This window comes from Galeopterus variegatus, unplaced genomic scaffold, assembly GCF_000696425.1.
Source record: "Galeopterus variegatus unplaced genomic scaffold, G_variegatus-3.0.2 Scaffold2699, whole genome shotgun sequence".
Classification (NCBI taxonomy): domain Eukaryota; kingdom Metazoa; phylum Chordata; class Mammalia; order Dermoptera; family Cynocephalidae; genus Galeopterus; species Galeopterus variegatus.
This window is the reverse complement of record NW_007728810.1, coordinates 73,458-96,912: the sequence shown is the minus strand read 5'-3', so window position 1 is coordinate 96,912 and position 23,455 is coordinate 73,458. Positions and strand designations below refer to the sequence as shown.

At 39.9% G+C, this 23,455-nt stretch overlaps 1 protein-coding gene across 4 annotated transcripts in view; it reads left to right on the top strand.

Moving 5' to 3' along the window:
- The window catches only part of JAKMIP2 (janus kinase and microtubule interacting protein 2), a 164,435-nt gene that overhangs the window by 98,764 nt on the left and 42,216 nt on the right, over positions 1 to 23,455 (top strand). For all 4 annotated transcript variants that reach the window (XM_008582696.1, XM_008582693.1, XM_008582695.1 and 1 more), the window contains exons 2-5: positions 5,320 to 5,596; positions 15,586 to 16,083; positions 20,234 to 20,443; positions 22,272 to 22,370. In XM_008582696.1, coding sequence (XP_008580918.1) covers positions 5,468 to 5,596; positions 15,586 to 16,083; positions 20,234 to 20,443; positions 22,272 to 22,370 — 936 coding nt within the window. In that variant the 5' untranslated portion in view covers positions 5,320 to 5,467. The remainder of the gene's footprint in view (positions 1 to 5,319; positions 5,597 to 15,585; positions 16,084 to 20,233; positions 20,444 to 22,271; positions 22,371 to 23,455) is intronic.

The window sequence follows — 23,455 nt, the reverse complement described above, 5'->3', positions numbered from 1 at the left end:
AAAGTCCATTTCTCACCCAATACCTCGGGATTTTCCACTATTATTTCATTGACTAGGATTTCAATACCTAGCCCCCTTTTTCCTCCCCTTCTGGAACACCCATGATTCAGATGTTTGTGTGCTTAAGGTTGTCTGATAGCTCTCATAGATTTTCTTCATTTTTTCAAATTATTTTTCTCTTCTTTCTTTCTTTTCTTTTCGTTTTTGTTTCTTGGTTTTTGTCTGCCTGGGTTATTTTGTTAAGACTATCTTTGAGATCAGAAACTCTTTCTTCTGCTTGCTGTAGTCTGCAGCTTATGCTCTCAGTTGTAGTTTTTATTTCATTGAATGTATCCTGCCATGCCAGGAGTTCTGCTGCATTGTTTTTAAGGTATCTATCTCTTTGTCAGTTTCCTTTCATATACTGGATTATTTTTCTCATTTTGTTGTGTCATCTGAGTCTTCTTGTATCTCATTGTGTTTCTTTAAGACTGTTGCTTAAAATTCCTTTTCAGCCATTTCAAAGGTTTCCTGCTTCTTGAGGTCTGGTACTTGAGAATTATTGCATTCCTTTGGTGGTTTCATTTTCTTGTTTTTCTTTTCTTTTTTTTTCTATTTCTAGTATCCTTACACTGATGTCTGGTCATCTGGTTAAGCAGTTGCTTCTTCTATTACTCTGGAGTGACTTTGAGGAAAGAGACTCCCTTCTGTAGATGTGTTTATAATGACCATTGGGTGGGGTGTTTTTGTTTTGGTTCTGGGTTGACTCTATAGTGTGGTCTCCATGTGATCACTTCAGCCATATTCAACATCAGAGTTGTCTGTGAGTGCCTCTGTGGCCTAGGCTTGGGGCATTCAGTGGCTCCTTGCTGACATGAGTGACAGTGTGTTGGGTCATCAAAGACATGGATGAGATCTCAAGTTACTGGGAGAAGAACCTGGTTACCATGTCACTCCTTGGCTAAGATAGGTGATCATGGGCAGTCTTGTCCTGTGATCCGGATAGATGCACTGGGGTATACTGAGGTTCCTCAGTTTGAAGGGGTGACTCTTCACAGAGTTTCTCTTCCAAATCTCCTGCAGTCAGAGGCTCCTCCTGGGTCCTTAATTCTTCTGGTTAGGGGATGGGTTGGTGGTAGCTGGGTATTTTCTTCCGTACTCTATTTGGATGTTCTGAATTTTCTGCACTCACCAGTTGCTCCATATGTGTCCTTCCCTGGGCCAAGACAGTTGTGTGGGCTGTGCAAGTAGTTCCCACTCCCAGGTGCATGACCTTGGGGGCAGCATAGTTTCCCCTGTGGCTTGAGCCAGTGGGCCAAGGGGCTGCCCACACCCACCTCTTTCCTCTTTTTTCCTATACTGCAAAACACAGGAACACCTGGATCTGGGTGAGGTGGAGCTGGTGGCAACTGAGTTGTGGCCAGTTGTTGGCTGGTGGCCTGAGGGCACTACACAGTAAGGCTGCAGCTGGTGGGCAATTTGTGGGATCTGTGCAGCAGGGTTTTAGCCTGTGTGTGGGTAGCAGGAACTGCATGGTGGTTCTGAGCTGGTGGATGGCTGGTGGACAGCAGGGGCCACACAGCAGGGCTGTGGCTGGTGGGCAAGATGAACTCTTGTGCAGGAAGACAGGCAACAACTCTGGACTAGACAATGGCACTGTGGTGGTGATGGTAGAGGGCTGGAGAGCAAGTAAGAGGAGGATTACCACTGGAAGGTACTCACAGACAAGCAGATTGTTTTTGTCACAGGAAAAATTCCTTCTGTGCAATCCTGGTTTCAGAGACATGGCAGCTGAAGCATTCCTCCTCTCTATGCCACCCTCCTAGGACTTCATGCTCCACAGGGTTCTTACCAGGTTCTTGTCACCGTCCCACACTCTCCCACTGATAAGGTCTTCAGTACTTAACTATTCATTCCTGTTCTGGTCGTCTTCTGTGGTAGGGATGCACCCTGGGCACCTCTAGTCTGCTGTATTGCCAAAAAAAGCTGATTCTCATTTTAAAATGCAAGTATTCCTAAAAGCTTGTCTCTGAACCCTCTAACATCTTTATCAGAGATGTGATTACAGAGACACTCAGCTCCAGTGGCTATAGGAGGTGTCTGATTAAAAATGGGGTAGGGCCAGAAGAGTAGGCTAAAATTCACATCTTTGATATCTCACAATGTTGCCTGAGGCTACCGCTGACTGACCATGCAGCTAAGAGCTGGAAACCTATGGCTCATTTAAAATTCCTTCAAGTTTTTGTTTGTTTGTGTTTTGTTATAAAGCTTTCATGAGGATTGACCCTTAGTTGAACAAGGCTTTTTTCCCTCCTCCAGATTATCTGCTATGTCAAATATCATCAGTGACAATTACTCTTTGGGTGGTCTAGAAACATTCCATCTGTGTGCAGGGATACCTTCATGCACTCTTCTTTATGCTCTTGATCACATCCCTTAACAGAGTAATGTCACTCTTCATGGCTAGCAGCTTCTTTAGAAGCCTGAGCTTAAGTCATTTATCCAAAGGCAGGACAAGGATCTGTCAGGTGATGAACAGATAAATTATCCATACAATGGAAATTACTTATTAATAAAAATAAATGAAGTGTAGATACATGCTACAACATGGATGAACCTTGAAAACATTATGCTAAAGTGTCAGAAGCCATTCACCAAAAAAATAAATGTTGTATGATTCCGTTTGTACAAAATGTCCAGTACGGGCAAATTCATAGTGACAAAAGGCAGATTAATCTTTTCCCTGAATTTTTGTGAGGATTAAATGAAATTGGTATGTTAAGTGCTTAGGCCAATGACAGGCACATAGCAAGCAGTCTGTCACTACCCACTCTTATTATTATTATTACATATTTAAATGCTGCCATGTTTCCTCATTTCTACATAATCAATAGCAAACTCCTTATCCTGTCATGTAAGAGCCTTTGAGATCTGACTCCAGTCTGTCTTCAGTTCACTACTTTTCCTAAATACTTCAGGCACATCTGTAGTTTTTGCTCAAGCTCATTCTTTATTCAAGAAGACTGCATGACTATGAGGGACTATGAAGCAACTGTGAAGCTTTTGCCAAGCTCCTTTTTTCTTTGTGGTCCAACAGCACATTAGAGAATTGAGAGAAGTTGGCCAAAGAGAATCATAGTTTATAGGTAAAGCAGCAGGACTTCCTGGTGAACTAGATAAGAGAAACAAGGAATAAGTAGAAGAAAGTAGGACTTTTAAGCTTATTTCTGGAACAGTGGGGCATGTGATGGTGCTATTTAATGACATGGGAAAACCTGGGGGAATAAGGTTTGGAGGACTAATAGTAAAGACATCTGTAGTAGTTCTGTTAGGTTTGAGATGTCAATCAGATATCCAAGTAGATTTGGTAAGTAAGCAGTTGAATGTATATAAGAGTCTGGAGTTTGGAGAGTTTTGGGGGCTATGGATATAAAACTGAGAATCATTACTATAAAGGAGAGGCCAGTGGAGATCCCCTGGAGAAGCCCAGGAGAATAGCAACATTTCGAGGAAGAGAGACCTGTTAAACATAAATGTGTGTATTTACTCACACAGTACCTACTTGAGGTTAAGTAGTGTCTTATTTATCTTTATGCCTAGTGGTGTTTGTCACACAAATGTTCAATAAATGCTGACAGAATTCATTTCAATACTAAAAACAAAGAAGGGTGGCCTCTCAAAGGTCTCCCAACCCCGCATTTTAATGATTTGGCAAGATTTGCCAGAGAAGCGTGAAGGACAACTCCAGCATCTAGCACAGGATGGAATGTGGTAGACAGTTCCATGACTGCTGTAGGCAGGTTCTCCTTCCTTAGCCCTTCGCCACTCCCTAGCCCCTTGCCTCCAGAGCCACACCCCAAAGGGCATAGCCTCAGTGCTCATGAGGAGATGGCACAAAGCCCAGGATCTCAGCATGGTCCTCAAAGCTAAATACAAGGGTCTTAAGAGAGCAGCAGCTGCTAGATCATATGGGTGATCAGGAGGAGTTCTTCATAGTTCTGGACAGAAGCACCTCAATGTAGACAATACCCGGTTTTCTGAAAGGTTACATGGGAGACTTTCTCTAGTTTCTTTTAGTGTTTTCCCATTGGCTTTAATGGCTTACTATTCATACTTTTCTGACCCCCTTGTTTCTATAAAGTATTTAACAATTTGTAAATTGGGACACATGGGCTCCCCTTTTTCTCTCCTCTTGCCTCTGTTCTGATTAGGCCTTCATCATCCTTCACCTGGACAAATTCAGTAGCCCCCCCAGCTGCTCTCCCTGCCTCTATTCTCTCCCCTCTCTGCCACCAGAATAACCACACCAAAGCACTGCTCAGTTGGCACCCACCTGCCAAGAACTTCAACAGCTTCCTCATGCTTACTGAAAAAAAATTCAACATTCTAATCTTGGAATTCCAGGTCTCCCATCATCTATTATTTCCAGGAAGACTTTCCAGCATTTGGGCTCATCAACTAAATCTGGGATTGTAATTAACCATTTTTTACCACAAAACTATCATGATGATTTCTCTCTGTTGTGTCTCAGCACCTGCCATTTTCTTCCCCTGAGATGCTCCACTCATTTCTCTGTCTGTTAACATTCTGCTCACTCCTCGAATTCCAGGCCAATGGTACCTTCTTCAGGGAGACTTCCTTATTCACTCCAGCCAGAAAGAGAGGTCCTTGTCTGTACTTATCAACCAATTAGTGTGTATTCCTTTTAAATTGTTTGTCAGAGGGATGATTTGATGATGATGATGGTGATGATGGATAGATAGTTTTGGGGGGCGGTTTTGCCTGGAAATCTGACTAATTTTTCTATTTCAACATGCTGTACCTAGCACCGCATATGGAAGGAACCCTAACAGTACTGAATGGGTGAGTGAATGTGTGAGTGACTCGGTTAATCCAGTAATCCATTTAAATCTCCACTTCACACAATTTAGTCATTGCATAGTCCTGTGTATATTGAGTTTTCTTGAAGTTGGGATTCTCTGCACTATGAGATCACCACATAGGTGACTTCCTTTAACAACTGTGTTCCTATGGCTGGAGTATCAAGGAGTGACATGGAAGAGATAAGGATAGAAGAGTGGGCAGGCTTAGGCAAAAAGAGCACTGAAAGATGGGAAAATATATGCTTATAGGTGAAGGGTTTTCAGCAGGACGTTGACATGATTAGGCTAGCCTTCTGGAAAAATCACTCTAAACTCATGTGCAAAGTGGACAGGAGACACTAGAGACAGGACAGCCTCAGGAGAAGGCTCTTTCAGGTAACTCAGGCCCGAGTGGACAAACTGTTACTTAGCCCAGGACTTTGCTAAAGGAATAACTGCTGTCTCTGCCTCTTCTCAGGGCTTCCAGGGCAGCAATTGAGGAGACCTTACCAAGGAGCACCACGCAGTAGATGCTGAAACATCGCACTCCAGCATAAGAAACACTAACATGGCAGCACCTGTTTGAAAAACATTAACAACCAACAGACTCCATTTAGAAAGAAACAATGTCCAAGAAAGGGCGAAATAAGGGCGAGAAGCCCGAGGCACTCATAGTTGCCCTTCAAGCTGCCAATGAAGACCTCAGGACCAAGCTCACAGACATTCAGATAGAGCTGCATCAGGAGAAGTCCAAGGTGAGTGAGGGCTACCTGCAGCTGTGGCCTTGAGAGCAGCTCTGGCCGTGTCTGCCCTCAGCAAGCCAAGCTCTGCCTGATGGCCCACCCCAGTGGACTCCTGCCATCTACCAGAGAGGGCAACAACCCCTGTACACATGGAGATGCTTGTGAGTGGCAGGAGAGAACTGAGCACAGGGTACACAAAAAGTGGGAATAGCATGCTCACTAGACGAATCTCTGCCTCATTAGGAAGTCTGATTCAGGAAGACACTTATAAAAATTGAGACAACGACCCCACCACCACTACCTCCCAGCACTTAGTGGTTGTATGACCTTGGGCAAATTCCACCTTGCCCTCAGTAAGTTATTCCTCCTATGGTATTCAGAGCAATCCTCCTAAATTATATCACCTAAGGTCACTCTGCTGCTCCATACCCTCCAACAGCTTCCCACCTTTCTCTGAGTCAAAGAATTTTCCCTACCACCACAGGATGTTACCTCCAGCCCCCCCTTTGCCTCCTCCCCTGCCACTCTTGTCAATCACTGTGCTCTGCCCCTTTGCTGCATCAGGGAGATGTGCCCATCACATTTATGGCCTTTGCCTGTGTGCTTCCCCCAGTCAGCTACATGCTCCTTCTGGCTCCTCCCCCGGGTGTCCTCATCTGACCACAGTCTCTAAATCAGAACACTTCTCCATGCGCTCTTACTCTCCACAGCCTCCTCTCATTTCATAGCAGTTTATATACTTATTTACTTGTTTAGTGCTTATCTCTCCCCAGTCAAGTGTAATCTCTATGAAAGTACAGATTTAGCTGAGTTAGTATGCCAAGAGCCTAAATACAGTAATGTCTAAAATTTAAAACTTAACATGTATTTGTTGAGTGAATAGAGGAATGAATGAAAGGTGATTCATTCCTTATACCTTAGTTTCTTCATCAGCAAAATACTATACTATCTCCCTGGGCTGTGATGAGGTGTAAATTATACAGTACTTAGGAGGATTAAGAGGGAAAATTTATGTCATGTGCCCAGAGAGTTGTCTGACACATAGTAAACTCTCAAAAAATTATTGTGTTAGTATTGGTATTCCTTCTAACATTCTTTGGACTTGAGTTTGTTGCTAACTAGACATTTTTGCTCCCTACAAACCAGCAACAACCATGTCAGCATAAAGTTGCTTTATTTAGATAACTCTGTATAGTAGGAAAACATTCTCGATCAATAAACAATAGATCACAAACCAATGAATATCCTTACTCCATTTTATTTACCTCTTCCTTCTTGACATCACTATTAAATTTTAATTTGTTGTTTTCTCCAAAATCTCTTTCTCCTACTTTCAACAATAATTACAAATGGGCTTTGGATCTGCCAAGACCCATTGCCTCTTGTTTCAGCTAAGCCTTGACCTTACATAAATAGACCCCAACATAAGGTTTGTGAAGGAAATCTTGTAGTTCCCATGAAGCCAAAAGGAACATGGTGTTATTTTTTGAAAGCATTTGTGTGAGTGTCAGAAGACCTGGGAGATTTTTGTCTTTATCTCTCCTTGGAGACAAATTTAAGTGTCTCAATATCTCTAATTCATATGACTGAATCTTTCTCCATATCTGTGTTTTTTAAGCATCATTGTGCAATAGAATAACCTGGAGGAACTTATCAAACATTGAGATTCCTGAGCCACAGTCCAAGGATTCTGGTAAAGTAGGTGGGGTAAGGAGTAGGACTCAGGATTCTGTAAAGCAGTCCAGGCGATTCATATGCAGGGAGCTGCCAGCCCTCATGTTGACAAATGCTCCACTGTGAGATTCCTTCCAGGTCTGACGATCTATGAACATTTCATTGGTTTTAACTTTCCCTGGGGCAATGCAACATATCAAGGCAGGCAGACTCCTTTAATTGTAGTAATGACAGGATGATGAAACACACTCATAGGAAAAGGCTTGTCAGTCTGAAGACTGGTAACCATAAACTGCCACTGCTTTATGGAGAACAAACTCATGAGATTTCAAAAAATAGAATCCCCAAGGACTCCAGCACTGCCAAATTTCCCACACATTGAAGCCTTTTTAAATGGACTTGCATGAGGCTGCCTATTTATCCATGGCCTGGCGCTGGTGTCTAAGCCTGCAAGCCACGCATCATTGCTCCTTCCTTTGACAAGACACTGGCGGGCAGCATCTTGAGCAAGAGCACGGCCTTACTCTTCCCTCTGCTGGCTGCCCCTGCCTGTCTCCTCTCTGCGACAGTTAATTACAGTCCCAGCTCTGGAGCTAAAGCAAAGCCTCACTGTCTGTCAACAGCCTTCTCCAAAGAGCAAAGGGAATTTAGAGGGCAAACAAGTCATAAAGCAGTTTTATTATAAATAAATATGATTGTGTTTTCAAAGGGCCAGGCTTTCAGAGAAAGAATGTGAACAATGCCAAGATGTGAATTTACAGTTTGGCTCTGAGGCTCTAATGATAAAATTTCAATTCTACTACTAGGGAATGGACTAAAGAGTGGAAGCCTTTGGGGTGATGGGGCATTACTCATTTTTCCAGCAAGACAAATGATCTCACTGACATTTACAGAACATGCATTGTGTATAGAGCAGAGTCATAAGTGCTTTGGGCTAATAATATAAATAGCTATGACTTATTGAATGTTTACTATCTGTCACATGCTGTAATAAGCACATTTCCCCTGCCAGAATCCCAGCTTTTTCACTTTGCACCTGAGTGACCCTAAGCAGGTTATAAAACCCTCTGTGTTTCCCTTTCCTCATCTGTCAAGTAGGACAATAATAGTATCTACTTCCTTAAGCTTCATGCATGTGTGTTATCTTTGAGCAGTTTGTGTCAAGCGTGTTCAGTGTTTTGATGCAGTTCTGTCATTTTATCCGCTTTACCACCCTCCCGGGTGGGCATTGTTGTTATCCCCATTTTACAGATGAGAAAACTGCCTGGCATGTAGGAGGTGCTCAAAACTACTCATTTAATGAATTTACATGATTCTTTTTAAGAACTTTTGAAACAAACCATATGCATAAATACTGTTATAATACTTACAGATGAGAAACCCCAGGCTCAGGTGGAGAAAGGATTTTCTTGGACCAGCACTCTGAGCCATTGAGTTGTGATAATTTCCTCTGTTTGTCTCTTCTGTGGACACCCTGAGTCCATGATCACACCAGGGATTGCTGTGAGATGAGACATTCATCCACCAGATTCTCCATGGCTTTGTTGTCTCCCTCCAACATAGGCTACAGTGTCACTGAACCATGTGGGCACAGTGACAGAGGGGATGAAGGGACAGGAGCATAGAGCAAGGTTCCCGGGGTAGACGCAGTAGGCCCGGGATGCAGGGTCCAGGAGAATCAGCTCCATATAGGAGTTGCCACCATTGGAACAGCCCTCAGACTGCAAAGCACTTTCACACCAAACTTCACAGTCATCACAGCCAGCCTGGGACAAAGGCAGGTGCGATTACTAGTCTGATTTCACTGAGGAGGAAAATGAGGTTCAAAGTGTTTAACTCCTTTTCTCCCAGAGACTGTAAGTGGAGCAGCCAAAGGGGGGATTCCTGTCTTCATAAGATGATAATTGAGGTGATGAATATCTTATCCCACTGCACTCTGTTGCCTCTAGGGCACTTTCAGAAAATCAGCCAACCTCTCTCTCCTCAAGCCACCATTCCCAGAGCCTCTTGCTATCTGCACCTTTACTTCTGTTTTCAGGAAGCGTAAGTGGCTGAAAGCAAGAAAAAAAAAAAAAAAAAAAAAAAAAATAGAATCCTTTGTACTTCCCCAGGTTGTGTAAGACTTTCCTTATAAGCAACCTTCCTATAGTTGCAGCCCTTCCCCCCTTCACATATCCTGTTTGACTTACTTGGAACCCATGAAAATCCCTGCCAGCTTACTGTGAGTTTAGATCTCCAGGAACATCCACTGCAGACAATCCAAGCCAGAGTTTACATTAGCTTGTCTTGCCTTGATAACCCCTTAACCCTTTCCTTACCTTTGACTAAGCTGTCCAGTTTTTAATCCTATATTTCTAAGATCACATTGAAGCTCAAATCATCACCATCTTTATCTCTGTAGAATTTACGCTACATTTTCCAAGTAGATTAGGACAGAAGAGAAAAATTCAATATGAGATCTATGGAAGGTAGTCATGAGTTCTCTTTCTTCTGTCATAGTGCGGCCTTTCCCCAGCAGGATTCAATTGTCTTTATAATTATTTTTTCCATTCTTCGAAGCCCTGTTCAGTGCTCTTCTCCTTGCCCTGACCACCCCACACCCCATTCCTTATGCCCACATGTACTCCAGGTGTCGTCCAAGTTAAGATTAGATGCCACTATTTCCGGGGAACTTAATACATACTGAAGAACCCCAGTTTTATCTTTGAGCATCTCTTTCTGTTAGGAAAATAGTTGTTACAGTCTTAATAATGTATCATGATACTATGGTTACTTATATCTATGCTGTTGGTGGTATAATATAATATTAATATACACAAAAGTATTCATCAAAATTAATATTATAATAGCTACCATGTATTAATGATTGTTCATCTCCCTTGTGTTCCCACCTTTCCAAAGGGCTTTTGATACACTGTCTAATTCAGTCCTCATAATAACCATATGAGAGTGGTATCACCCACCCTGGTTTACAAATGAGAACACTGAGATTGACGGAGGTGACACAGCTTGTCCAAGGTTTCAGAGTCAACGAGGAGATCTGAGATCTGACCCAGACCTGGCTTCTGTCCCACGCTGAACTTTAGGGAGCCTTCTTTACATTGTGCTTACATAAAAACTGTCCCTCACTTTTCTCATTTCAAATTATGGTGAAACAGATACTACCTACATCACAGAGCTGCCCTGGAGGTTAACGTACTGATATGTGTAAAGCCAGTTTAGAAAGGTGCCTAACTCACAGTAAGCCCTCAATAAATGCTATTACGTGATTGAACTGAAATTTTTTTTATAAAGCATCTCCACAAATCAAAGTTGATTTCTTCCATCTACTATATAATTGTCTTCATTCCAAGGTATTATCATCTTCACATTTTTATTGTTACTCAGGAATAGTTCTTCATCTTTTTGTATATTCACCTTAAGATTTATGTTAAGAGATTTAAATCTATTTTTAGTGGTGCAGTTGATGCTGCAAATAACTTTCAGAAAATGATTTACTATAAAACTTTTATTGGCTCTTTCCTCCCAAATTTCAGTCATACCCTTTGGGTCTTCTTCACAGTGAAACACTTCTTCCATGCTTAAAAAAAAAAGTCATCATACCTATAAATCATGCAAAAAATGCCAGTTTCCATGAGAAAAAAAAGCTCATAAATAATATGTAGTACTCTATAGTATTTTTCAACATGTACATAAATTGCATCATACTGTTTTACTATTCTGCAACTTGCTTTTTTGGACTAAAAAATGTTTTTATATTTATAATTATAGCTGCAGGTAACTCTTGTTCATTTATTTTGACAGGGGCATAGTATTCCAACTTATGAATATATTACACTTTTTTTGTTCATTCTTCTGCAGATAGACATTTGGGTGCTATGATGAAATTTCTCATGCATGTAGATTTCCTCTAGGGCTGTACTGCCCAATACAGTAGCCACTAGCTACATCTGCAAGTGGCTTGTTTGTGTCTTTTGCCGTTTTGCTATAGAATTGACTTTTTCTTTTATATTTGTAGGACTACTTTTATATATTTAGAGAATGAATCTTATATTAGTTTTTTTTTTTTTTTGATGGGTAAGGAGATCGCAACCCTCAGCACAGTGTGGTCTGCACCACACTCAGCCAGTGAGCGCACCAGCCATCCCTATATAGGATCCAAACCCGTGGCCTCGGTGCTCCCAGCACCGCACTCTCCCGAGTGAGCCACGGGGTCGGCCCCCTTATTTTAGTTATGTATGGAGTAAATATTTTCTCCCATTCTGTTATTTCTCTTTCAACTTTGATTATAGTGTCTTTTAATAAATAGGCTTGTTATTTAAAAAAAAAAAAAGTCATATCTATAAATCTTGCAAAAAATGCCAGTTTCCATGACAGCCAAAATAAGTGGACATAAGAAATGTCAAATATTACTCAATTTCCTTGAAAATGTTTTGGTTTCTGTGGATTCTCTTAAATGATAGACAAAAGGCCAGTGTTTGTTTATTATTTGTTTTTGTCTTCAGGCTGGAATATATTTTCCGTGCACTTGTATTTTCACTTTTTTTTTCTTTTCATCTCCCCTCCAGTCTGCTCACAAAAGATTAGTGTTTATATTTTGGGAAAAATGACAGAATCATGGAAGATACGATGTAATACACCCACAAAGAATTTGACAAATCATTTTAGATCCACAAGTATCTTCTATTATATCCAGTGATAATATTATCTTACATTTCATAGTATTTTACAGTTCAAGGTACTTTCCCATGCATTATCTAATTGAACCCTAAAAATAACCCGGTTACAGGCATATTTAATACAATTTTCTCAGAGATAGCAAATGGTGAAATAGAAACGCAAACCCAGACTTTCTTACACTTTGTCCATTTTTATGTTTATTTTTTGTTTTTTTGTGTGTTTATTTTTAGTTTTTTGTTGTTCTAGGAAGAATTGCTCAAATTTGTCTTAGTTACTTGTCATCCAACAGTCCTTGTGGTCATGATACTGTTCCAAATGCCTAATGTAAATACATCCTGCTGAAATTGAAGATGACTACGTTTCTATCAGTTGAGCTGAAGTAACTTTTCCAAGGTCTTATATGAAAGGTAAATTATCAGAATTTCTAAATCAGTAAAAAGTAAGGCCCTTCCTCTCAAAATATGCGTTATCTAGTACAAGAATCAGCAAGCTTTTTCTGTAAATGGCATGATAGCAAATATTTGGCATAGCGGGCTACTCATCTCTATTGCAGCATGAAAGCAGCCTTAAGCAATGTGTAAATGAATGAGCATGGCTGTCTTCCAACATAACCTCATTCACAAAAACAGGGAGCAGAATGATTTGGCCCATGGGCCATAGTTTGCCCATCACTGGTCTAGAAAATACCCACTTCCATTCACTCTAGAAAGACCGAATAAGATCTAGGTTGTCCTTAACTGAAGCATAAGAAAAACATTAAACAAAAGAGAAATTGACATTCATAAATGTTAGGGTTTTTTTGTTTTGTGGTAGTTTTACACTGGGAAGGGATGGATGAGGGGCTGCTCTTCTAACCCTACAAACTGTGTTCTCTACCGTGTATGACAGTCTATGTTATTCTTGCCTCTGTTTAGGGGACTAGCCAGAGAAACATATTGGCATCCATCCTTTAATTTCACACATGCCTCTGGCTTCTTATTATGTGTTTTGCTGGGAACCACTGAGTATACAATGATGAGCAAGGCTCATTGGCGGCCTTCTAGGAGTTTCCAATTTGGGATAAGGGTAGGAGAGAAAGTGGTGAGAACAGACAATAATGCAAAAAAAAAACATGGCATAAAGGAAAACATGGAAAAGACTAATAAGGAGGTGTTAGTAAAGTGCACTGAAAAGACAAAGGCAGAGAAATTAACTTTGTCCTTGGCAGTCGGAGTGGCATGTCAGGAGAGAATAACATCTAGTTGGGTTATGAGGAATGAGAAGATCCCAAAAGGAACTGAAGGAAGAACAGGTCAGGAAGAGGTAACTATAGGTACATAGGTGCAGAGATGCAGGGTGTGTGCAGAAAATAGCATAATCCCTTGTGCCTGGAGCAGAGGGCAGGTGAGGAGAGGGAAAGTGAGCAGGAGAAATGGGAGGCTGAAGTCCAATCGAACCTCCACAAGAGCCTGAATGGTGAAGCTGAAGTGTTCAGATTTTATTCCACAGTGTAAAGAAGGCCTGGGTCATTTTTGAGAATAAGATCAGAACTGAGCTTTACTAAGAGAATATCACCAGCAGGGTGGGGAAAGCTAGGTTCACTAATTGAACCTCTAAGAACTCTAGAGCAATGCTGTCTAAGAGAAATACAATGCTAGCCATAAATGAAAGCTGTATGTGTGATTTTAAAATTTCTTGCAGCTACAATTTTAAAAGTAAAAACAAAAATGGTTTTAATAACATAGTTTATTTAACTTGATTTAACCAAAATATTGTAATTTCAACATGTTATCAATATAAAAATGATTAACGAGATATTTTACACTCTTTACCTCACACTAAGTCTTTGAAACACAGTGCGTATTTTACACTCAGAGCAAATCTCAATTCGAACTTGAAATATTCCAAGTGCTCAATGTGGCTAGTGGCCACCCTGTCGGACAGCACCATTGTAGAGCGTATGAGCGAACAGGCATCCAAGAAGGGTCCTAAGCTGGAGGTGAGATCAGAGGATGGTTGTTTGAGGTTGCCTGGCTGCTTATTTCACCAAGTCCCCTTATATCCTGAGCTCTTCTAGAATAACCATCATGGGAATGATTGCTGTGCCTTTAAAAGTATAATATTCATTTCTATGTGGACTTAGAAAATACTGTTCAATATTCATTTCTATGTGGACTTAGAAAATACTGTTCTAGCTAAAGGTAGGTAAGCTACTAAGGTAAGTAAAATCTCAGACACTTTACATTATAATTACAATGGTTTCAAGGAGTTTAAATCTTAAAAATTTTCATCTGGAAAGGCTTTTAAGTATTATTTTGTGAAACCTTCCAATTTTTCAAATGGTGGAGACTCAATTATCACTCAACTAGATATTAATCCTGGGGCTCCCAATTTTCTTCCCTTTTCCAGGCGTGTGTGTGTGTGTGTGTGTGTGTGTGTGTGTGTGTGTGTGTGTGTGTGTGTGTGTGACAAGAAGAGAGACACAAAGACAAAGAGAAGACAGAGATAGAGGCAGGCAGCAGAGCTGTAGTGGTGGAGAAGACAACAGAACAGGATCACTGAGAGGCTCTTTCAAGCTGCCAGTGCCAAAGCCCCACTCTGACCTACTGAATCAGAGACTGACTGACTCACAGCGAGATTAAGGTAGTGCCTCTGCTAATCCCCAAGGAGACCTCTCTTATGACTGCAAATGTAAGAAAACAGAGGATTTTTTTTAACCAAAATTCTTTAAAGGTAAGAAGGTTAGAAGGAGTACTTTATTAAACTACTTGGAGTGTTGGCTTGGGGAGCAGGAAGGATAAGAGTGATAGAGGAGAGAAGATTGCAAAGAGACTTCCACAGATCGTGCAGAAATAACAACAGTCACTGAAGTACTTTATCAGAGAGAGGACCCAATCAACTGCAGTTTTTTTGTGTGTTTTGTTTGTTTGTTTAGCTGGTGTGTGATTGTGTGTGTCTATAAAGTTTGGGAATGGAACTAAGTTGCCATACTAAGAAGGGTAAGGTTGAGGCTGTTATCAACTGTCTTTATTCTCCACCTTCTCCCTTAGCAGTAGCATTTTCTCTTCAAAAAAAGGAGGGAGGGGATATTCTATAACATCATTTTAGCACTAATTGATTACCCTGAGCACAATATCAAACAATGAGCTATTCTGGGACACCCACATTTATCAGTTTGGATCTAGCTAGGGTTACATAGTCTAAAAGGCCCTCCAGGTGATCTACATTGCACCCTTTCCACCAAGAGGTAAAAAAAAAAAAATAACAGAAATACTTCCTCATTTTAATGTGTATACCATATTTTGTTAAAATGCACATTCTGATTCATAGGTCTGGGATGGAGCCTGAGATTCTGCATGTCTAACAAGCTTCTGGGTGATTCCAGAGCTGCTTGTCTGCAGACCACATATCGAATAGTAAGGCCGCAGAACGTCAAATATTTATCTGAACAAAGTAATGTAAACATTCTTAGGTGGTTCCTCCTTTACACCCTGTATTCCTAGCTTTAAGGCCTGTGGTTCCCTTTCCTCTGAGCACACAGTGGCCTGGAACTTGAAAAGAGATGAGGAATTAAGAGATCCCAGCACCCTGAGCTGCGCATCCTGCCTAGGAGCACACCTTTCCTGTGAGGCTCATTTCTGTTCATCCTTTCACCTGTCTGCCTTTAGGTATCAAAGCTTGAAAGAGAGAAGACTCAAGAAGCAAAGAAGATCCGTGAGCTGGAGCAGCGCAAGCACACGGTTCTGGTGTCAGAACTCAAAGCCAAGCTCCACGAGGAGAAGATGAAGGAGCTTCAGGCCGTGAGGGAGAATCTCATCAAGCAGCACGAGCAAGAAATGTCAAGGACAGTGAAGGTGCGGGATGGGGAGATCCAGAGGCTCAGGTCGGCCCTTTGTGCTCTCCGGGACGGCAGCAGTGACAAAGTAAGGACAGCGCTCACCATCGAGGCCCGGGAGGAGGCTCGGAAACTGTTCGATGCCGAGCGCCTTAAGCTCTTACAGGAAATTGCGGACCTGAAAACGGCCAAGAAGCAGGTGGACGAGGCTCTGAGCAATATGATCCAAGCGGACAAAATCAAGGCTGGGGACCTTAGGAGTGAGCATCAGTCCCACCAAGAAGCCATCTCAAAAATCAAGTGGGAGTCGGAGCGGGATATTCGGAGGCTGGTTAGTAATCCCATGAGACCAGGGCAGAACCACTCTCTTTCCAGGTTGCAGAGCTCCGTGGGATTTGCTTTTTCAGGTGTTTCCTTGTCAGTGGATTATTATCGGTGCTCGCCTTTTGTCTAATGCTCTATTCAAAATACAGATCAATAGATAGGTAGGTAGGTAGGTCAATAGATAGATATGCCCAGGCCAAAATTGGTAATGTAAAATATAAAAGATTTTTGAATCATCTTTCTCATAACATCTGGTTCTTCCAGCCCCACACATATGGAAAATAACTATTCGATGACTGCTCTTTTCTTGGATGTCTATAAAAATATTCCAGATTATGAACTCTTCCACAATGAGCATGTTTCTGTGGCCTTTCCATGTATGAAATGCTACTGGGTTTTTACAGGGGGTAGGGGAAGTTTCTGTGACATTCAAGACATCTGAAAATGGCAGCCACTGGGAACATCCTGAGTGATTCACCAGACTTTTTTCTAGGAATGATGCCCAAAGGCAAGAGACAGAGCCATGAAACCTAATCATTTTAAAAATAGATCTTTTCCCTAAAATAAACAGGGGCCATGGTAATTTTTTAATTGGGTGTCATTCCTAAATAGCTTGTTTGCTATTAACAATTTCCAAGACTTACCTCAGCCCCTGCAGAGTGGGGTCTTTCCTTCTAACATGCATGACCAAAGGCCACATAGACTTCTCATGATGCTTAATAATAAAACAAATATAATTATTGTCTGAAAGCTATAATGTCCTAGGTTGACCTTATTCAATTATTTTAACAGAAGAAATATGATGTTCATCTGCACTCAGATGTTTAACATTAGTTATATCTGTCTTATCAAATTAATCATCACCTGTTAAAATGTACTCTATGCTTCTGTAAAAACAATGTTTTTTAGGAAAAACTACACTTTTCCTCTTTCATCTTCTAATTTTAAGCAGTTATTTTCTAAGAATTCCAGTTATGTTCCTCAACGATATCCCTAGGATTTCAATTTTAAGTTAGAAATGGTTACCAAGGAACATTTTTAAAAAGTAAACGTGTAATTTTCTTTATATTGTAATACAGTGTGACTGTAAAATTTTGCTTTCTACACTTTCTGAATTCTTTATCTGCAATTCCTTCTATTGCACTGTTTGACAATAAAGACCAAACACAGGGCAGAAATATTGGTCTTTGCCCTGCCTTTGGTTTTTGAAACAACAATGGTTAATGAAGAAAGAATCAGGACTGTGAACTCCGGAGACGGCAGGTAGGTAAATGAAAAGGAAGATTTGCATTTAATATTTTTGTTTGTTAATGGTTTTCTATGAGTATATCCACTTGTTGGTCTGTAAATTTTTTCCATGACCTTTTCCTTCACCAGCACATTGCTGAGTAGACATGAAATCCCTCCTAATAACAATGTAAAATCTAAGCCACCTGAAGAGTGGTTCAAAACTTGGGTACACCAGCCCAGCAATGACCAAGCCACCGCTGGAAGCCCCCTGGTCTCCCCTGTGGGAATGAGGGGGGTTGCCACAGGCCTCAATCCCGCCCTTCCTCCTTCCTCCTTCTTCCATCCTATTTCCTTCCCTTTTCCCCTCTCCCCCTCCTTCCCAACTGCTCTGCAACAACATCATAGAATGTAAAAAATAATATTAACAAAATTAAAAAAACAAAAGTCATTATAATGAAATGACTTCTTACATATGTAAAATCAAGATAGAGACTATTTCTAGCCCCCCAGAAGGTTCTCCCATGTCCCTTCCCAATTCATACCCTTCCCTCACAAGAGGTAAACACTATTCTGAGTTCTAACATCTTCAAATAGGTTTGCCTCTACTAGATGAAATCATATAGCATGTACTTTTGTGTCTAAATTTTTTTGTTGTTATTCAGTATAATGTTTGTGAGATTCACCCACAAAAAAAAATTAGGTGCAAACAGAATAACATGGAAACTGTTTCAGTAATACAGGTACACTTGTCTTCATTTTTTCCGTTTTCTTATCCTGTCCCTACTCCCATCCCCATCTCCATTTTTGGAACTAAAAAGAGAGAGAAACAGGAGCTGTTCTGTCTAGAAAATTTCCCCAGGGAATTCTCTTATGTACCCCTTCTAAGATGCACCCACCTAAGAATTAGAGCTTTGGTCGATTTTCAGTATTCTGAGATCAGAGTCCATGCTCATAACTATTATGCAATAGATCCTTATCAATACTAATTATTAGATATGTCACAGAAAACCACTTTGGGAAATGCTGGAAGAATATGGATAATCTTGGAGCCAGTATAGCATAGTGCCTAACAGAATGGACTCTACAGTGAGAAGACTGAATTAAAAATCAGGCTTCACTACTTACTAGCCATATGACTATGATGAAGTTTTTAACCTTTAGGGTCCTCAGTCATCACCTGTAAAATGGTGGTATCAGAAGCTACTGAATAGGATTGTTGTAAAATGAGAGAAGGTATGTAATGTTGTGATGATAGTGCCTTGAATATGGTAAAAGATTGATGAATTTTAGTTATGATGATGGTGATGGTAAGGATGATTTTATGGGCAGTAATGGAATGATTTCCCAGCAAGTTAAGTTAGGTTGAGTATATCAGAACCAACTAGTACCATGCAGATCTGGAGCTATATTAAACTGTAAATGACACTGTAGATGACAGATCTGACAAATGTGTTATTCAGTTACACTGCACTCAAGTCTTCTATAAGGAGGGAGAAACTAAAGATAATACTTTTATTCCTAAGTTAACACAATATTTAATTTCTCACCAAGTTATCAGATGATATTACAGGATCATGAAGAATTTAACCCAGTGCCCTCCAGAAATTGACTTAAAATTTAATCATGTGACTTGGAATCAATAGCTCACAGATATTTATACGTGGAAAATATGTAACTATTTAACAATTTCTGTCTCAAATTTTTTTTTTCTGGTCTAAGTAGCACTGTAAAGAAAGGTTTATACAAAGTGATTTGTTATACGAAAGGAGACACTTTTAAAAACAGGAAAACAGCATAATCTTGTCTTTTCCCATCTCCAATTTGAATATTCATATAGACTATATGAAATGATAAAAAGGTTTCACCCAAGAGCTATGCTCTTTTCCAAAAATTGTTGATAGACGTTTACTTCATTAGCCCTCATCCAGGGATGGCAGAAAGGTACCAGTCCAATGGATCCTGACCTATTGGTATTGAATGCCTGTGGCTTTACTTTTGAGGCCACACCCAGGCTTAGCATAAATAAGTGTTGGGACCAATAAATATATCCCACAGATGTCAGAGTTGAAATGGTGGCTAATATTACCAGAAATAGTAGCTAATATTACTGTTCTCGTCCCAACCATGGTATTCTGACAGTATTGGTAAGTGGTTGCTAAGAATGGGCTGCTCTGAAATATGGACGGGAATGTCACAGCCATATAACATGAACCGTGGAAGCCCCTCCTTCCAAATTCACCACCACAGTGCAAATGTGTTAGTCTTGGGAAATAACTAGGCCACTGGGAAGTCTGCAGTTTCTTCAGTTACAAATGACCTACTAATAGTGGCAACTGCTATTTGGATTGAACTCAGAAACTCATTCCCCCCAGAGAAGATAGCATCAAAAATTGTCCTGGGAAAAATTATAATGGAATATTTAGTGTTTGCTTTATTAACATTAATAACCCAGTTTTTTTTTTTTTTTAAGATGACCGGTAAGGGGATCTTAACCCTTGACTTGGTGTTGTCAGCACCACGCTCACCCAGTGAGCTAACCAGCCATCCCTATATGGGATCCGAACCCGTGGCCTTGGTGTTATCAGCACCGCACTCTCCTGAGTGAGCCACAGGCCGGCCCCATTAATAACCCAGTTTGAAGTTAGACTTTTCTTTTCATATCTAACCAACTCAGACCATTTCAAACAATACATTGAATGAAAACATCTATACAGGATATACTAGGGAGAGAAAATTACTCTCCTTGACAGCTAATTAACCTCCATCACACAGTGTTACCTCATCTTATTTATGAATTCAATACACTTGTCACATTTATGATTTTTTTCTATATCAATCAGAAGAAAGAAGTTAAATTCATAGCATCATAAAAATGTATTTCTTTACAGCATTGTTAAATAAAATGTCCTGGGTCTCATTTAATTCAGATGGATGAAATCAAAGCCAAGGACAGGATCATCTTTTCCCTGGAAAAGGAACTGGAGACCCAGACAGGCTATGTACAGAAACTCCAACTGCAGAAGGAGGCTTTGGATGAACAGCTCTTTCTGGTCAAGGAGGCTGAGTGTAACATGAGCAGTCCAAAACGAGAAATTCCAGGAAGAGCAGGAGATGGGTCCGAACACTGCAGCAGTCCTGTAAGTTCATTCAAGTTGAAGTTGAGAACTCCAGAGTCATCTTTTATTTAGCTCCCAAGTTTTACTTTTCACTTAAGCTCTTTTCCTGTTTACTACAAAAAAATCAATTCTACCTCCTTCTATAAAACCAGCTAGTATCTTGGGAAAAGGGTTTTCTAAATTCATAGACAACCAAGTGGTCTGCACTGCATTAGCAGATCACATGAGAATTGCAGACCTCTTTAAATCCTTCATAGAATTGTTCTAGCCAAGCCATACCTGCACAAAATTAAATGTATTATAAGAATCATAAATTAGATGAAAATATTTTGCCTCTTGCCAAGACTGGTTATTTTCCCTTGTGTGAACAGTTGGGTTGACAATTAGTAAAGGTGGTTATCATCTTCAGGGGCCAAAATGTAAACTGAGTAAAAGACTAAATCATTTATAATCATCACGTGAAAGCTTCTAGTCTGATTGAACTTGCCACTTATTTCCCTAGATTTTCATCATTTTATATGAGAAGTAATTTTCAGAAGTACGGCAAATAGAAATCAACTTGTATGTAGTTGGCTATTATATCTTGTGCCTTTCAAATTATTTAGCTGCTACAAAGATGAAAATTTATTATTTAGGAATAGAGATGGGTTCCAAGGTATTACTTAGAATTAAGTAATGAATAATTTATGGATTAGTAGTTAGGAGATATATAAATATATCTCCTAGTAGATGGTGGAAAAAGTACTGATCTAGAATTCAGCAGATGTAAGTTTTCGTTCTGTCACTGACACTTGCCTGCAATGTAGCATCATTGTCAAGAAAAGGGCTCTAGTGTCAGACACATTGATTCAAATCATAGATTTGCTATTTGCTATGTGACTTTAGGCAAACCACTTTATAGCTCAGAGTTTCCTCATCTGTAATATAGAGGCAATAGTGGTATCCCATAGGCTGGTCTAAGGATTAGAAGCGATGATGTATAAAATGTTGAGCACAGTGCCTGGCACATAGTTAGCATTCAATACATATTAGTTATAGATTTATTGATATTAGCCACAAGACCTTGAATGAGTTATAAACTCCCTGAATTTTACCTGTTCTGCTGAATCCTCTAAAATATTGTGAATCTAGGGATATACTGTCAGCAGTACAGTATTACCAAAATGTAAAATGGTAATAGAATTGCAAGCATATAAGAGTCGTATGGACTTTATAGCATAGAATTAAGCCATGACTGCTACATGTAAGGTGATTCATGGTAATTCTGCCATTGCGGAAGCCAGTTGCATTGGGCAAAATATGTTAACAAAGGTTATCCTATAAAGTACTACCATTTATACATGAAGGTAGGTAATGCACCAACTTTTTCTCACTCTGACCTTTTCCTCAAGGAGTATGTGGAAATTTACAAAGCTCATCCCTATCTCTTACTCTGTACCCTTTGTGGTTCAGTGTAATAGCAAGATAGCTGTCTAAGCAATGTGCAGCTATGACATAAGAGATGCTCCTTGAACCTCATGTAATCACAACACGACCGTGGTCTCATAGCACATAGCTCTGATAAGCTGATCCAACCTTCTGTCACTCCCCCTGCCATAAGTCCTGGCTCCAGGGAGGATCTGCCACATGGAATTCATTTGCAATTTCGATGGAGACCAGGCTTGGTCTCCATCCCAAGGGTGATTTTGGGGAGTTAGAAAAAAGGTAAATATTTACTTTTCTCTGAATAAGGGAACTTTTACTCTCAGCTCATGAGCCAAATAAAGAGCCTATTACTCTTATGAATGGCATACCAAAACTTTGCAAAAAGTGTCGTAGAAGAAAAACCCGTTTTAATTTTCATGTGTAGGATTTGCGAAGAAATCAAAAGAGAATAGCTGAATTGAATGCCACTATAAGAAAATTAGAAGACAGGAATACCTTACTTGGAGATGAACGAAATGAATTGGTGAGTCATACTTAGAATCTTTTTGTTGTTTTTGTGACTTATTATAAAAGTATATATTATGTTATAGAAGTATAACATAACAGAGAAAAGTACACAAATAATAAAGATACAGTTTCACAAGTATTCACAAGACAGCACCCCCATATAATCACCACCCAGATAAATAAGTGCAAGATTACCAGTGTCCCAGGGCCTCCCCCTCTTGTGACCCCTCCCGATCACTATCCTTCTGAACTTATCCACTATTCTGACTTCTACCACCATAGACGTCTATCACCATTTTTAAATTTTTTTGTAAATGAAATCATACAGTATTTGGACTCTTGTGTCTGGTTTCTTTTGTTCATCATTATGTTTGTGAGATTCATTTCATTTTCATTACTCTATAGTATTTAATTAATATATCACAATATACAAGTGCGCTTTTAAAAGTTCATGGAAAGATTCGATCTTTCAATTCTGTTCTTCCACGAATTTTTTGAAGTAGATTTGTCTTTATACATTCTGTTATAAATGGACATTTATGTTGTTTCTTTACATTTTTAAGCTGTTAAGAATGGTGCTGGGGTGCTGCTACATGTCTTTGGTGAAAAAATGTGCCCATTTCTCGTAGGAATATACACAAGATTAGAACCTAGTAGATCACAAAGTATTCACGAAGTCAACTTCAGTAGTTATTACTAGTTTTTTTAAAGTTGTTATAACAATTTACGTTCTCGCCAATAACATATGAGAGTTCCAGTTTTCCACATCTTGGCAACATGCAAACGTAATTGTTACTTTTAGTCACTTTAGTGATCATAAGATATATTCTTACTTTGATTTTAATTTTTATTCTGCTCATTACTGATGTGGTTAGGCAACTTTTCAAATATCTCTTGGCATTTTGTATATCCTTTATGATTTGCTCTTAGCCTTCTGTCCATTTTCTGTTGTGCTGCCTTTATTTTTCTTATTAATATTGAGATTTTTTTTACATCATTCATGGGATATTTGTATTTAAAATATCCTGCTCTGTGGCTTACACTTTATCATTTTTAATGGAGTTGTTGATATAAAAGAATTATTGTCAGCCTCTCTTTTTT